Genomic DNA, 16,572 nt, shown 5'->3' with positions numbered 1-16,572 from the left:
CTAATGACCGTTTACAACCCACCCTGGGCCTTCGGAAGAGGCCAGAGCAGGAAGAGCCACAGGACTGGGGGCAATAAAGTAAAACATGAAAACTTTCCACCTGCCTCTGTGACTTGCAGAAATTCTGCGATGCTTATTTAACATGCCCGTACAGGGCTCATCCAAGCTCCTGCTCAGAGCAGGAAGAACAATATCATCGGTCTGTCAGCGCTGCCAAGAGAAGCGTCCACATCAGAGTCATTTAGGAAACGTACCCCTCCCTTAGCGGTTATTTACACATTTGGTCACTCTTTTTTTCCCTCCCCAGTTTCACAGACCCTTTCATACGGTCTGAAACGTACATACAGGTTGCTACGTATGACCCATTCTCATTCTGTAACTAAGCAGTAAATAAACCAAAATGAAGACCATTATGGAAGAGAATAAATTCTGCTGTAATCAATTTTTATATCAAAATTGTGTTTACTATTAAAGACAAATATGAGCATACATATGAGTTTTTTGTTTTGTTTTTTTGAGTATGGTTATTAACCAGTTCTCCAGCCATTTGTGCTTTCACTTTATAAACGAGATATTGGCAGGCGGTTATCAAATCTTTCATAACTGTACAAATTGATCCCAGTGTGATCAATATAGCCAACATCCAAATAATCACAATTTTCGCTCGTCACGAGTCATTCAGTTCACAGTTACAGTAGTACACACTCATTTTACCAACACAAATGGCACTGTTGCACCAGCCTGTAGAAAGCCAATCAAAGAAAGACTAAAGAAAAATAAACTTAACACAACCTTGGGCCTTACAGGAAAATAAATCAAGGATCCAGTTTAAAAAAATTAAAAAGCTTATTTATTCAAATAAACTGGTGACACACTAAAAATGGTTTACAAAAAACAAAAGTCACGGTATACAAACTATAATCCAGTGACACAGAGACTGGTGACATCATTTCTGCCTTGACTGAGGACTCTGTGGGGTGTGAACTGTTTTTTAAAACAAAACTAAGCAGGGCCTGGGGGGTGCGACATCACCGCGGCAACATTCATGCGTTGCGGTCGATGCGGACGTCCACCTCTCTCCCGTTGATCTTGGTGCCGTTCATTAGACGGCAGGCCTGCTCGGCGCTCTCCGGGGAGTCGAAGCGCACCGTGCCACAGCCCTTGGACTTCCCGTTCTCCATTTTGATTTCCGCAAACATCACCTGACCTGGAAAGCACGCAGCGCAGGCCTGTCTGTACCAAACCGCAAACACGTAAATGCCAACAGTGACCATTACTTCGTGCAATGCAACAACATGGGGAAACCTTAAATGGGTAGTTCACCCAAAAATAAAGAGTTGTATTTCGGTAGAAGTAGTTCTTCAATGAAACCGTTGCATGAATAAAGCCCTGAGGATGTTTGTGTAAACTGCGCCATCATATCTGGAAAGAGACATTTCTGTCAAGTTTTTTTGAATGTCAATTTTCGAGTGCCACAAGAATATGGATCCCTTGAGGTCCATTGTATCAGGGTGAGCTGCAGTGGATATGTAGAAAACGTGTCAAATCTCAGAAAAACTATCTGGTTGGACAGATGGAACTCTTAGTGGAAGTGGAAACATTTAATTTCTGGGTGAACTGCCCCTTTAACAAGTCATTGAGCACACATTGCAATTCATCTTACCACAGTGGCTGAACTTTTCCTTCAGTTTCTGCCATGTGAGGTCATAAGAGAGCTGAAATAAAAGGGTCAAATTAATGTGCGCCATTTGTGTGTTCCTTAAAGCTTTCACAAAATATCGCTTTCCTGTGCAACTATTCTGAAGGGCATTAGATTTTTACTGTTAAATATGTGAAGCAGAGAAGTAGAATAATGGAGGATACTCTGATAGGATACGTACATTTCTCACAAAGATCTGGCAGCCCCCCTTCACCGCTGATCCTCTGTCTGACATCCCGCCCCCCATGGGCCCAGGGGTGCCGCCGAAACCCCCGAACCCACGGTTCATATCCATGGCCCCGCCCATCCGGTCAAAGCCAGAGCTCATGCCCATGTTTCCCATTCCACCACCTGACCAAGGAAAGGGCACAATTCAGAACGGCACAGACTGCAGGAGCCACTTCCAGACACCACCCCCCCACACCCCCATCCGCACCTGGCACGGCCCAGCTGAGCCTGCGGGCCCATGGCAGACTCCAGCTGCCCCCCCACCCCCCCCCGCCCCTGTCACACGGGCATTGCTGAGGGAGGGGGGGGGGAGCAGGAAGGGGCACATACATTGTTCAATCATACAAAATTCTGGCACAGAACAGGAGCCATTGAGCTGGTCCCTCCAGCAGCTGAGGGAGATGTTAGCGGATGTGCATTGATGGCAAAAGTGATGATTGTGTACCTAATCCAGATCCTTTGGGGCCCATGCCAGCATTACCCATGCCTCCAAATCCGCCCATTCCACCTGACAAAGAGAATTCAGCTGCAGTCAGCCAACCAGCCGGTACAGTCTACACAAGCAGCTCACCTGGACAAGCTGCCATCTGATAGTCACATTTTGGAGGTAGCTCAAATCAGGAGAAACTCCTGCATTTTTGGAATTCAGATTTGTAGGCTTGTTTTTGGTAATGGATGATGCATGTGATTGACAGCCATGCAAGCACACACACACACACATGCGCACGCACGCGTGCACACACACACACACAGGCCTGGAGTGTTCTTACCCATTCCTCCAAAAGAGTCCCCAAATCCACGGCCCATAGTCATGTCATTTCTCCCAAAGTCAGCCATTCCTGAGCGATACATATCTAGGGAAACAAAAACAACATAAAATGAAAAGAATATACTGCTACAAAGTATTTACAAATATTTCATTAGTATACTTCATTGTGGAAATGTGTAGCTTTGTTTGGCCGGCAGGCCTGCCTCCCTATTGGAGAATCTTCAACAAGCACAATTCCATTCAGCCACTCACAAATGCGTCAATTCACTTTTTCAGTCTTGCATCCATCCACCCCCAGCTTTCTCCACTCTAAACCGCACTCAGGGTATTAACCCATTCTACAAGGAGACCAAATGGGGTGGGGCTCCCCCCCCCGCCCCCGCCCGCCCAATCACAACAGGAGAGAGTGATTTGACAGTACCTCCCACATTGCCACCCATGCCTGCGCCCAGACCCATTCCGCCCATTCCAGCTCCGGGGTTTCCTCTGAAGTCATCCATGCCTGTGAGGGTAGAGACAAGTCAGCATCCTGAGACAAGCTCTCCTCACCAACAATTGGGCTGCTATATTTGTGAATGTGTCATGAGCGTATTACTGTGCCCAGATATGACTTTTCATTCTTAAAGATTTTTGTTGATCTAATTTTCATACATACTACATTCAAATTTGGGACAAAATTGTCCTCATTTTCTGTTCTTTTATTCGGTTTTTGTTACGATGAATCAACAATGCATTTTTGTTCCATTCGTATCCTTACATACAATCAGATAAGTGTTAACCCCCAAACTGGCAGCCATTTTGGAATATCTCTAGACCCCTATATCTGTTAGACTATGCATGATGCCATGTCTAAATTTCAGTTTCTCATAAGTGAGGATAATTAAAACATAAGCCTGTAAAACACCTAAATCCTGGCTGAATGTTAATGGAGATCCATCAGTGTTACTCTCAGGAATACAAAACAATTAAAATTCACCTGATTTACATGAGTAATAACAGTACCAGACCAGGCTAACAGTGATTATTCATGCAACATGACTAACGCACAAAAGCAAAATGACTATGCTAGGCCAAGAACCAACCAAGGGACACCAGTTTTCATAATCATCAACAGACCAGTCCATCCATTTTCAATGGACTGCACTGAATATTTCCATACACTTCACTAGCATATGAAGCAGCAGTGTAGTATGGGGCACCACCAGTAAAGTGTGGTGTTTAGGGTAAATGCATACAAATAATTATAGAATTGAAAACGTAAAGCAAGCTGTCCAAGTCGCCCTAGATAAGTGTCTGCCAAATTTCTAAAGGCAAAACCATAAAGATAATTCATTCAGTAATTCTGGACTGGAGGCCAGGCTTCCAATTAGCCTATTGTTCCGAAGCAAAACTAATAAAGGACCCTTGTAGGACTACAGCACAGAACCCTCATCCTGCACATTAATAGGCTGTCCAGTTAGAGTAAGGGTCTGATTGGTTGTTCAACAAATCATTCAAATTGTTCAAAGCTTGACTTGCAAGGGCAGAACCAAGCATAGTCAATGATGTTTCTCTACAGAACGTCTTCAATTACGCCACACGAGTGCACGATTGACAGCAGAGGACGCCTGCGTCCACTGTGAGACTGGCGACGGCTCACTGCATGGGCGTGAAGAGACCGCACTGGATTCACCATTACCTCCCATCCTGCCCATGGGGGCCATGTCTCTGCCACCAAATCCTCCCATGTTGCCCATGCCATCCATGCCACCATAACCACCGCCGCCGCCCATTCCTGGCACCAGAGGGAGAGAGAAGCGCCAGTGGGTCAGTCTTTCACCACGGTACGCTTTCCCGAGAATTTCCCCGAATATCCATTCAAACAAATGCCAAAATATAAACACATCTGTACAGTACAGTTACAGCTGCAAGTGTGCAAGAACCAAAGGGACAGAAAGATCAGGAACTAACCTCCCATTCGCCCCATTCCTCCAAATCCAGGCCCATCCATACCTGTAAACAGAACCAGAAACAGCAGTTTCAGTACACAGCAGTGCATTCCTCCCCCATTAAAGGAGACTCATGTTCTCAGCAAATATTCCTGAACCAGCCAAGGGTTAAAATCAAATCGTTTAGGATACCAAGAAGCATTTGAGACATTAGTGTTGAATTTAGGCTGAATAAAGAAAATAATTTCAAAAAGGTAGCCAACATCAGGTCACAATACATCAGGAAATATCTTTGGATGAAATATACACAACTTCCTGAATAGTACGTTTTATTCATTCAAGTAAACATACTACCCAAATTTCAACTTACATTTAAAACTTCCTTAGGTAACTCCATATGACAACACACACACACTGGCAGTTTTTAGCCATTTGAGGACTGTTATAGCACACATTTGACACCAGCAGGGTGTACAGTACTTACTAAGTAGGCTAATTCAGAGCTCCTCATGGCCTCTTGGGGACCAATTCCCCAGCAAGGAGATGGGACTACATATAGAAAACAAATACCCGCTTCTTAAAATCTCACAGATACTCCCTCTCCTCCAGCCCCAACAGGGAAAACGGGGATTTCTGCTGGCGCTCACATCCTCCTGCCATAGTGAGCACTCCAAAGGGATCACACCTATCATGTGATTGGCCAGCCCTACCCGGGAGAACATTACGAATAATCAGCCTTTTCACTGACCTCCAGGGCCCATGTTGCCCATGGCTCCACCCCCACTCATTCGGTTTGCATTGATTGGCTGCCCTCCTGGCCCCAGCCCCATTCCAATTCCACCGAGACCCCCTGCAAAAGGAAAAGAGCATGTATGTCTTCTGCACATACTTCAGCACCAAACAGCCAGACTTATTTTGCCAAAGGACACAGTCTGTTATGGCCACAGGCCAGAGGTATTCAGCGGCTGAGACAGGAAAGACAGGTGTGGGACTCACTTGGCAACTGAGGCGCTTTCTCGACCGGTCGGAAATCATCCGGGGGAATGGACTTGTCATCCTGCAGGGACACGGACGTGTCACGGAACAAGAAACCACCAAAGGGCTACTAACACAACTTAGCTACTAAGCGCCTACTAAGACAACCCCACCTGATCACTGCCTTTTTTTTACACTCTGCAGGTACGACTGGGGTGCTGCTGTTATTTCGGGTGACTAAATTGGGACAGTCAGTGAGTGGGTTTCCATGTACTCTGAGCCACAGCCAAGTAGTAGATTAGATCTCACTGCATTGCGCGTTCGTCTTAAACAGATTCTTCCTTTTTGTTTCCAACACATCATTTGCTATTAATGTCAGCAATCGCTAACAGCAGAAGGTGGAATGCAGGTGTGTAAATTAGACACTGTGCAAACCAGCTGCTGTACTGGGCACCTTCAAATGCAATAATCTGAGGATGTAACAAATCAGCACGTTGACGTCAACATGCAAAATCCTTACCATCTTAACATGCATGGGTCGGTCAAAGAGCATCTGTCCGTTGAACATAGCTTAGAATCACAGTCAAGGAAGCAAAGTGGACCACATTCAGGAAGAGGCAGTTTCTCACATCTCAGACAACTTAAATGCCATGCAGTGGCACCTGTGGACTGATGAGGCTCATGATCACAAACAGCAGACACTAGCATTTCACACAGCCTCTGAAGCATGGTTACAGAATCAGGTATTATTAAAGAGGAAAAGAAAGGTAATAAACCATATGGTAGCAAAGACCATTATTGCACTCGATAATTGTTGTGGTATATCATCCCGCCTTAGCAGACACTGAAATAATTCCTGCCCCCATGCTCCATCATGTTTCACCTGACCACCCTGATCAAGGCCCTGGGGACACCACCAGAATCTGAGCTTCCTAAAAGAACAGAGCCACATTGGGCAATCAACAACCTGTTTTAAACCAATCAGAATACCTTTCCCCACATTAGAATTCAATCATTAGTTCAAATCAGTGAGTCACTGTGAGCATGCTAGCTCTTCCCATTTTTTGTTTCAAAAAGCCTCATCAATCTAGGAGAGACCCTAACCATCCATCACCCCTTTGTAGCAGACTGTCACTGTACAGCTATACACAAAACAAAACAAGACATCATTTTGGCCATGCACTTCCAAGAGCTCATCTGCCTGGCCTCTGAAGGAACGTCTCATGACTGCGCCATGAAGGATACAGATGGCCTGCACAGCCTCCAGGGCCTGATCGAAGGTGACCGTGCCCATCCCTCGGCTCTTTCCGTCTTTGTCCGCTTTGATATCGGCCCGTTTGACCGTCCCGGCCATGGAGAACACCTCCTTCAGCTTCCTCCAGCCCACTTTAAAATCCAGCTGAGAAGAAAAGATTGGGGGGGAAGGTCCTGAATGTTAAATCATTGTTAGCATCAAAAAAAATATGGGGGGTGGGGGGAAGGACAGGTACTGCCTTCAACCAAAATGGAAGTTAGCAACTTAGCTACCAGTAGTCTTCTTTCTTCTTGCATTTATACATATTTCATGGTCATGAGGATCACAAATGGTGATCTCAGCTTTAGGCACAATGCAACAGTTTTGTGTAAAGCAGGAAGTACCTATTCCTACAGGTCCTTTTACATTACATTACATTACAGGCATTTAGCAGACGCTCTTATCCAGAGCGACTTACACAACTTTTACTTAGCACTTTACATTGTATCCATTTATACAGCTGGATATATACTGAAGCAATGCAGGTTAAGTACCTTGCTCAAGGGTACAACGGCAGTGTCCTTACCCGGGATTCGAACCTACGACCTTTTGGTTACAAGCGCAGTTCCTTACCCACTGTGCCACACTCCTCTGGTAAATAAACACATCAAACACGTTTCCTCTAAACACAGGGCCTGCAAACTCACATTGGCCACGAACACGGTGGTGCCGAGCCGCCCAGCCTGCAGAGAGCTGATGATCTCAGGAGGGATGTTGGGATTGTTGGCGATGGAAGGAGGCAGGCTCATCACACCTGGACCACCATCCTGGCCCCGGCCTCCCGGGAACATTCCCCCTGAGCGCTGCAGGATCCTCCGAGCATGCTCACCATCGGGGTCCTGGAACACACACACGTACACACGCACAAAAACAGTAAGGATTACCTCCCTGAAAATATTACACACTAATATATTGCATACTGATTTTTAGGAGTGCCTGCACCTCTCATAGCAACTCACCTCCTTGATGTTTAGTGGCCGGCCATTCAGATCATGCTTGTTCATCACCTCCATGGCTTTCTTCACAAATTCCTCATCTTTGAACTCCACCACACTGGACCAAGGGAAATGCGTTCTTTAACACCGGAACACCAGATCACGTAACCATGGCATTTTTGTCTAAAAACGGTTTAAGACCAGGATGGAAAAATACATACCCACAGCCCTGCAGGAACATCATGAGGAGACCAGGAGCACACCAACATCAAGGGACAAATGTAGAGCACAGGTGGTTAGCATCTCAAGATCCTTTGAATTCAAGCATTTCCAGCTGACTCATGCCAACTCAGGTCAATAAAACATAAGACTCTATTGTCGGAAATCTGCAACGATCGTGGTGAGAAACTTTAAAGCAGTTGCAAATATTATATTGTTCAGATCTTTGGCCATCTCCAGGTTCAGAAAAGGCCAACAGCATTGTGCAGAATGAACACACATAGGATTTGGAGTGGAGTGGAGTGGAGGGAAAACTTTTATATATACTAAACAATGATACCACCTTGATTTTATGAAGTTAAGGTTATTAATTTACTAACATTTTACTTAAATGCAAAAATGTGCAATAAAACATTTTGTAGGGGAAAATAAACATTTCTTATTGTTTGAGGTAGGTGAACACAAGTGTCAGTAAAAAACAGATTTTTTAAATTGCAAACAATTGTAAGTAATAACAGTTTTGTGAGTTTTCCTGATGTTCATGTTATGTGCAACATTATAAGGATGCATTCATTTTGCAGACCCAGTGGTTCTAGATTGAGAAGATTGACAGTCTCCCAGAGAACAGTGAACAGTGCCATTCACATACCTTCTGCTGATCAAATCTACATGCAAGATTTTTTAATGGTCAATGCCAATATATGGAACAAATCCTGAACAAAAAAAAAGTCCACTGTGCATTTCCTTTGATTAATTAAAACAGCCAAACAGATCCACCAATTGAAACCTACCACAAAAATACAATATTTCCATCAAGGAAATTTTATCTTTTTTAATGTTTTCCAAAAATCACAGAAATATTCAACAAACCACCCATGTCAAAAAGGTCAATCTACAACCAACAGAAACTGGCTCTAGTCACAAACTGTCTCAAGTTTACCAGCAGTTCAAAAACAGCCAGGAATTTAGTTACCTGGTAAAACAATTGGTAAAACGAGAAGCACAGAGGACATTTAACACCTCTGCACCAAGTCGTCCAAATATCACTTACCCTGGACTTTCCTTCAGCATCCTTAAAGAGCTCCACGTATGTAACCTCACCGACTACATGAGACATACAAAGGGAAAATACCAAAAGAAACAACAGCGTTTAAAAGGCCAGTTTTCTCTCCAATGTTTCCCCTTGGCGCAAACACTACAGAGGAAAACCCCATTATTTCAGAAGTCCAATCAATCCACAGCCAACATTCCACCAGGCAAAACCATGCCCCTCTCTTCATTGACTGGCATATCCATCCACCACAGACAGAGAAAATGCAGCTGCGTAGAGCCTTGGACATAAAAAGAACTTCAGTGTATGGAACATATCATTAAACAAGTTTCCAAAACCATACAACTTAGCTGTTTTAAGGTGACCATCCACCCCATAACATTTTCAAGAACACACATTTCTATTGAAGCTGAATTCCAATAGTATTTTTTCAGGGGAAAAAAACAAGCTTGTGTCACCTTACAAAAGGTACAATTAAAACAAGACTGCAATACATCAACACTGAGTGGTTACATTGTGGAGCTAAGCAATACTACAAACAAACCTTTAAGTAAAATACCATACAAAGCTTTGAAAAATGCAGGTACACACATTCCTGTCAAGATTTCCTACCAAGAGAGAATAGAAACACAGACAATTGCCGAGTTTTAAATGAAGAAAAATCCAATAAGACAGCTACAGTAAATATCTGACAAAACAGTCTCTTTAAAACCTAATCAGTGTCAAAGCCCACCTTCCAGAGAATACTCTCCCAACACCATAGAAATATGCACTTGAGGGGGAATTTGTCTGGAATCTTCATCCCCCTATTACTTTACCTTTCTCTCTCATAAGATCTTTGATGGCCTGCCACTTCATATCATATGGGATATTGCTGATAAACACTCGGTTTCTGTGGTTGCTCTTCTTGTCGGCAGCATGCTTGTCTTTGGAGTAGGGCTGAAACCTGTTCGACTTCTTGTTACCACCAGATGTCTTTTCCTTCAGTTCCAACTTCTCCGTTGGTGCTTCGTCAGAATCACTGGGGCTAAGAAAAACAGCGTGTGAGATTTTAGAGTAACGTTATGGACATACTGTACTTAATGACAACAACGCCGCACTCATCTTAGGTAGCTACCAGAATCGTTTCATGTTAATGCTAGCCAATAACCCAAAAGGCCCTACATTGCGTTGCCGGTAGCAATTTGTCCAGCAACTTCGTACCCGAGAGGTATGACAAATAACTACCAGACTACTTGGGCCAAATTGCCATGGGTTACCCAACAATACAGACAACGACGCCGAGTCGGCAAGACTGTCGCCTACAAAGCTTCATGCTAGCTTTAGCCTAGCATTTGACGAAGATAAACGCTAACAAATCAACAATCAACCCAAAGAGCCTGCGGTACGATTTCTATGACTAATCTCACCAATTCATCAAGCAAAATCAAGTCAAAATATATGTAGCAAGCCAGAAAGTTTCTTAATCGGCCTAAAAACTTTGCTGACGAGATACAAGCTATCCATTGTCTCTGGAACTGCATTGTTTCGACAACCCATTGATCGCTTGTGGCTAACTAGCGCTTTAGCTAACAAAACACACGAATGAACTAGCCAGCCAGTTCGTTAGACGAATTAACCGTCACAAATTCCCCACGTTGTAGTCAGATAACGAACAAAACGCATTTTATTACACAATACAAAAAATATCGAGGTGTTCGTAGCCGGCATTTCGAAGGTATGCTACCACTAATATCAGCTAGCTAGTATGAGTGGCTATTCCAGTCTCCATCTTAGGTAGCAGCAAGCTATCCGACTACGAAAAACCCAAAATATAGAGCTTTCTAGATAAGCTACATTTTCTCGCCATTTGTGGTCTCCGGCACCGGTTCGTTTTCGGCCTCAGTGGTCGTACTGGTTTCTTCTTGTTTGTCTTCAGCCTCCAGAATAAGATCAGCCATCATTCTAGCTTTTGAATGAATCACAAAATGCCCCTCAGATTCCTAACTGCGCAATTCAAATCGGCAGCAGTCGCTCGGCAGTTCCTATCGCGAGAATTTGCAGGACTTGAACGCGCTGTATCCAACTAGATATACACTTACTAGATCGACACAGGTAAGCAGGGCACCTCCCATTTTAAGATTTACGTCTTGAATAAATTATCACGAAACATGTTACCTTACATAGTGTCTGCTTGTATACATGTAACAAATATCTATACCAATACTAATACAGCCACTTGTATTTTAACTGACTTTTCTTGATCCCGTTTGCTTTCTACGAGAGTTCCTATCCAATTATTGTATATCTATAGTGGTTTTGTAAACCGGACAGACACTTCTAGCTAGAGATTAAGCTACTCGAAATGATTAACTTTACTGGAGTTCCTTAACAGCTGTGTATAAAACACAGACTATGAACAATGTTAATTTTGCATCCAAATGCACACACGGGATTCACTGGTTTGCAGTCAAATACAGTTAATTAATTAATTAGATTAGATTAGATTAGATTGGGGCAGTCGAAATTACTCGAAATTTTAATGTTATTTAGTATTCGTGGTAAAACTTTGAGCCGCTAGTACTTTCATTCGTTGTGTCATTTTCCATTCGCAACATTGTCACGTGCAAACACATGACAATTTTGCTAATTAAAGTCAAATCTCTGTCTTTACCCTTGACATGGAAACCCACATTAAATATTTGAGGCTTTACTTTAGCAATTATGGTAATTTAGGTAGCTTCCTTACTCTGTACAGTAACTTTAAGGAAGGTTGTTGTAGTAAATAGAAATACTTAATAATGCCTTCCTAGTTTCAAATCCTCGTGCATGACAGGAAGCAGACCAACAATATTTGTGACCTTGTGCCATATCATCAGTGATAACGAAGTTACTGGCAAGAGACAGCTGATATAAATGGACTGCATTTATATAGCGCTTTTATCCAAAGCGCTTTACAATTGATGCCTCTCATTCGCCAGAGCAGTTAGGGGTTAGGTGTCTTGCTCAAGGACACTTTGACACGCCCAGGGCGGGGTTTAACCGGCAACCCTCCGACTGCCAGATAATCGGTCTTACCTCCTGAGCTATGTCGCCCCTATAAAACCTTCTGCACACCATTGGCCTTCCAGCAGAGAAAATAACCTTGCAAGATATTCAGGTTCCCACTGTCACCTAGGTAACACACCAGAATATGTAATATAATAGGCCCTGTATCAAATTTTGTATTACCCAACTAACACCATCAAATTGCGAAGCCATCAGCCAAATGGCCCCAACTAAAGAAAGACAGCCTTTAGGGGGAAAATGGATGCCTCAGAACAGCACTATTTTTGGGGTCCTGTACATTGGGTTTTGAGTAATCTTAATTTGCTTTCTGAGTCAGAATCTTTCACTCAAAAGTTGAATTATTTGCCATTCACAATCCCTGTAAAAGTTGAGGAAGATGAGATAAGATAAATCATCTGAAGGGATCCAAACGTATTCCCTGTGATGCAGTAATTTAAGAGCTGGAATGGTAACCATGAGTTTATTGGTTTTAAACACTGGCTGTACTACTGAGGAAGGTACTTAATATTAATATCTCAACTGTACATCCTGTTTGTAAACTAAGTGTAAACTCCAGTGAATTATGGGCTGTGTAAACATACAGTTTTATTTACCCAGGTGAGTCAGACTGAGATAGAAGTCTCTTTTGCAAGGAAGACCCCCACCCCGGTTTAATTTCATTTAATTGTGTATCTGATTTAATTATTTCTCAGCACAATTAAATCAGATACACCAATTAACAGGGATAACCTGAATAAATAACTATCAATTGGCAAACCCATCCTTTCCCATAGAGAACATTATGGAGTCAATATATGTTTCAATTAATTTAAAATAATGGGGAAAAAAATACATTTTCACTGTGCAATAAATATAAGTGAAATCTTATCTCAAAAATGAAAAAGCAAAAAAGGAAGGAATAAAGTCATTTGAACTTGTATTGATTCAAAGTAACATTGTTTGCAAGAACTCAGTTTTACATGTGAAATATGATTTTTTTTTAAAGCCATTGCAGGGATGGGGGACTCTTACAGTATCTTTAATGTTTAATCAGTTACAGGTTTATTACTGTTAATATCAATTTTATATTCAAGTCAACGTTTATTACATTCAATGTAGATGTAACTCTATTATTTTGCACTAATTATTAACAAATTATTAACTGATTATTTTATTAAAATGTATTATTTCAGCCATCACAATCATCAGAGGTCAGCTCCTTATCTTTGTTAATAATTCAGTCTCTTATCTCCTCCCGTAAGTTCAGAGAATCAAGGCTTTGGGTAGATTGTAGTGATGTCCTTTGAACAACAAATTATGGCTTTTATAATGGGTCAAACACCAATGGACCTAAATGACAGTTAAATCTGCCTGACTGTTCTTAAATCTGATCCGATCTTAAAAGCAATAAATCAAAGAAACCAATCTCTTTTCACCTGTATTAACATTATGTAAGAATAATAAAATACCAGTGCGAACACTGGTGCTATCATGGCTGGATTAGATGGCCGACTACCCTTTTTCTCTTGCTGATGAGCAATTTCAATTACTGGACACTCATATTTACTCAGAGAACTCCATATCCTTATAAGACCTGGAAATTCATTTTTTGTCCACTGTGGGGGACATAAGTTTCTAGTCTTAATCTCAAGAACCATTTATTCTACTATCCTAAAACCTATACTACAAGGGATGTTCAATAAATATAAAGTAATATTTTTGAAAATACTTTCACTGCAACATGTTTTTGTCAGAAGACAGAGTTCAAGTGTAAATTCGGGCAGATGTGTTTGCCTCACACAAACCTATACTGTGAAACATCAGCAGTTTGTTTCATAACAAGCATAGGTGGAAAGTCCAAAGGTTTGAAAGTAAAAGTCCTGCCATGTGTTTCTTCCAACCATGAACTCAGCCAGCTGATTTCACAAATTAGTTCTACCTACTGGCTGAAGAATTGTGCTAATTAGCAAACCCTGGCTATTGGAACAAAGTACTGGAGAGGAATTTTACTTTCTGAACCTGGATTTTCCAACTCAAGATGAAGAAATACAACATGAAGAAGAAAAAGGATGAAGAAGTCCGAATTAGAAGGACAAATTCAGAAACTGCTGTTAAATAGTACATTTTGGACATTTAGCAGACACACATCTAGATGGATTTATACAGTTTAAGTTCATTTGGCATACATTACATTTATATAGCAAGATTACTGGTGTAATGCAGGTTAAGTGCCTTGCTCAATGGCACAATGCCAGTGCCCCAGCTGGGAATCTAACCAACAATACCATCTTGTAATTGCAAACCCACTATCCAACCATTATGCATGCATTGCCATCCTGTTTTTTTGATACAATGATCCAATGTCTGTTTATGTGACCTATTAATAAAGGATTAAAAAACAGCCTGTATTTAACTTGGGCTGGGTGTATATTTCTATTCTGTGCACAAACATATATGTACCTCCTTGTGTCATCTCTAACACGCAAAATAAATAAATAAATAAGACCAGAGCCAGCCGTCTGGGCAACTAAAATAAATCAATTCAGAGAGTCGTTTTGGAAATAACCAAATAAAGAGGAGTGTTTGGTTAGGAGGACTCACATTGCATGCTGCAGCCATGACTCCGCTTGTCCAACTGAAGCCGGGGACAGAGAATGGATGGACCCGGAGAAGCGAGGAAGTGTCAGTCTTACGGAGTGCGGAAAGCGCGTGTTTTTGGAAAGATGTGCGTAGAGGCTGAATGATAATGAGGCAACCAGCAAGAAGCCGTGCATCTCTTAGAAATATCATTGGAGATTGCTGGTCCCGAAGCAACCGGTGAGTTGGGCGAGCGCGTTACTGTAGGCTAAAATATAGAGTCAGTCTCTTTTTAATTTTTTTTAAATCACTGAAGCTGAGCTCTTCGGAAGTCAACGCTCAATTACAAACATAAAGGGGGACTATTCTTCTGCAGCTAATTGAGAGTGGCTATGGGTGGATCAGCGCTGTGCCGTCTGAATTTCGGCAAGCGGAGGAAGGAGAGCGCTCGTGCGGCATCGCGAGCAACAGGTTTGTGGAAATGAGGCCAAAATGAAGGTGAGCCGTTCCAACCCTCGCAACCAGACCAGATCATCAGTAAACATCATAAATGCAGCATCCGTCTCCGTCTGTTGGCACTTGCTTCATTCCTCAGCGCCTGCTGACTGCGGGCGGGCTGTGTCCTGGCTCGTAAGGCGAGGTTTATGGCGAAAATAAACAAAATTCCTCATAAACGTATGATTTTATGTGATGACATTTTTTTAATGAGGCACTGCCGCTCGCGTTCACTGCTTGCTGCTGTGTCACAGCCTTGTTGACGAAAATATAGTACCGGCTGCTGCCGGGGCTGCTGCTTTCGAGCAACAGGTAAGATTAATCTGTTTTTTTATAATATTCCTGTTATTACATTGTATACTTAGTCATAAATGTTAGACATTTTTGGGGGGTATTGGTGGGTGTTTATGGTGTTATGCAATTAAAAAGGGCAGCAGTGTGCAAATAAGCTTAAGGCATTTTTGGGTTAAGTTGTACAGCACACACCATCATGGTTTGCATTTTTGTTGGTTTCTTCTGTGCTTATTATAATATTGGTTTTGATATTCTAATACAGATTCCATCTGGAGAGTGTCATTACAGATGTCTGTGGAATAAAGAATCCCATTACCTTAAAATTATACTCCACTGTCATTCACGCCTGTGAAGGGTCCCCAGGCCATGTTTGGTCCAGTGCAGGGCCTGTTCTGTTCTGCAGATGAAAATGACATGTCACAATTTAAGCAAATTTTCAATGCGTTTTATAATTGTTGAAAAAAAACAGCATATCAGCCTATTTAAATGTGCATGAAATCTCTAATGCCTGACACTGGTTAGAAGCACAATAGATGATGATGACAATGAAGATGGTGATGATGATGATATTATTTATAATAATAATAATAATAATAATAATAATAATAATAATAATAATATTTATTAGTAGTAGTAGTAGTAGTAGTAGTAGTAGTTTCCTGTTTGAGCTGTCAATCACCAGCAGTGTTAGAGTGACACTTCATGACCCCAAAAATGGGTGGAGCCACCATGTATTATAAGCAATTCACAGATCTGAACCAATCACTTTGACTTGCTGCGCAGATCCAATTGATTGGTTTATAGTCAGTTGATCAATTGGAGACTGTAGCTCCACCAATTATGGAGCTTGTGAAGGTGCACTCTCACATCAGCAGCACTGGGTCATCTTTCATTTCTCTTTTTAATTGGTCAGGCTGGCCGTGGCCCCGCCCAAACACTGACCATTGTCCCGGAGAGATGAGGCCCGCTGCTCATCATGTGTAGCATCCACTTCAACCACTCCCTCGCTGCCATGAACGGGAATGAGCTGATGGCTCACGCCCTGTCCCTGGAGCAGAAGACAGCCTTTGCCTTTGTGGGG

At 42.3% G+C, this 16,572-nt stretch overlaps 1 protein-coding gene across 4 annotated transcripts; it reads right to left on the bottom strand.

Moving 5' to 3' along the window:
• Positions 1-542: 542 nt before the first annotated feature.
• On the bottom strand, positions 543-14,914 carry LOC118215444 (myelin expression factor 2-like). 4 transcript variants are annotated; one of them, XM_035396257.1, is made up of 18 exons: positions 14,727-14,914; positions 9,917-10,125; positions 9,099-9,151; positions 8,050-8,057; positions 7,853-7,946; positions 7,541-7,732; positions 6,845-6,998; positions 6,120-6,169; positions 5,621-5,681; positions 5,373-5,474; positions 4,647-4,688; positions 4,375-4,470; positions 3,118-3,198; positions 2,698-2,781; positions 2,373-2,435; positions 1,881-2,050; positions 1,664-1,715; positions 543-1,207 (listed from the first exon to the last, which is right to left on the bottom strand). In XM_035396257.1, exons 1-18 carry the CDS (start codon positions 14,897-14,899, stop codon positions 1,044-1,046), a joined length of 1,848 nt encoding a protein of 615 aa, XP_035252148.1. In that variant the 5' UTR covers positions 14,900-14,914; the 3' UTR covers positions 543-1,043. The 4 variants fall into 4 exon arrangements, with proteins under 4 accessions (XP_035252148.1, XP_035252151.1, XP_035252152.1 ...); XM_035396260.1 differs by lacking the exon at positions 14,727-14,914 and adding an exon at positions 10,935-11,131; XM_035396261.1 differs by lacking the exon at positions 14,727-14,914 and adding an exon at positions 10,263-10,903.
• Positions 14,915-16,572: the final 1,658 nt, after the last annotated feature.

This window comes from Anguilla anguilla, chromosome 16, assembly GCF_013347855.1.
Source record: "Anguilla anguilla isolate fAngAng1 chromosome 16, fAngAng1.pri, whole genome shotgun sequence".
NCBI lineage: Eukaryota > Metazoa > Chordata > Actinopteri > Anguilliformes > Anguillidae > Anguilla > Anguilla anguilla.
Note: the sequence above shows the minus strand (reverse complement) of the source record. Positions and strands in the feature narration are given on the sequence as shown.

Bases quoted from the DNA above. Each gene is read 5' to 3' on its own strand.
- LOC118215444 (XM_035396257.1), bottom strand. From the start codon at position 14,899: ATGCACGGCTTCTTGCTGGTTGCCTCATTATCATTCAGCCTCTACGCA. The intron at 5,682-6,119 runs GTAAGGATTTTG...GTGTCCCTGCAG, and splicing joins GACCCATGCATGTTAAGATG to GATGACAAGTCCATTCCCCC. The intron at 2,051-2,372 runs GTACACAATCAT...TTCCTTGGTCAG, and splicing joins CCCCAAAGGATCTGGATTAG to GTGGTGGAATGGGAAACATG.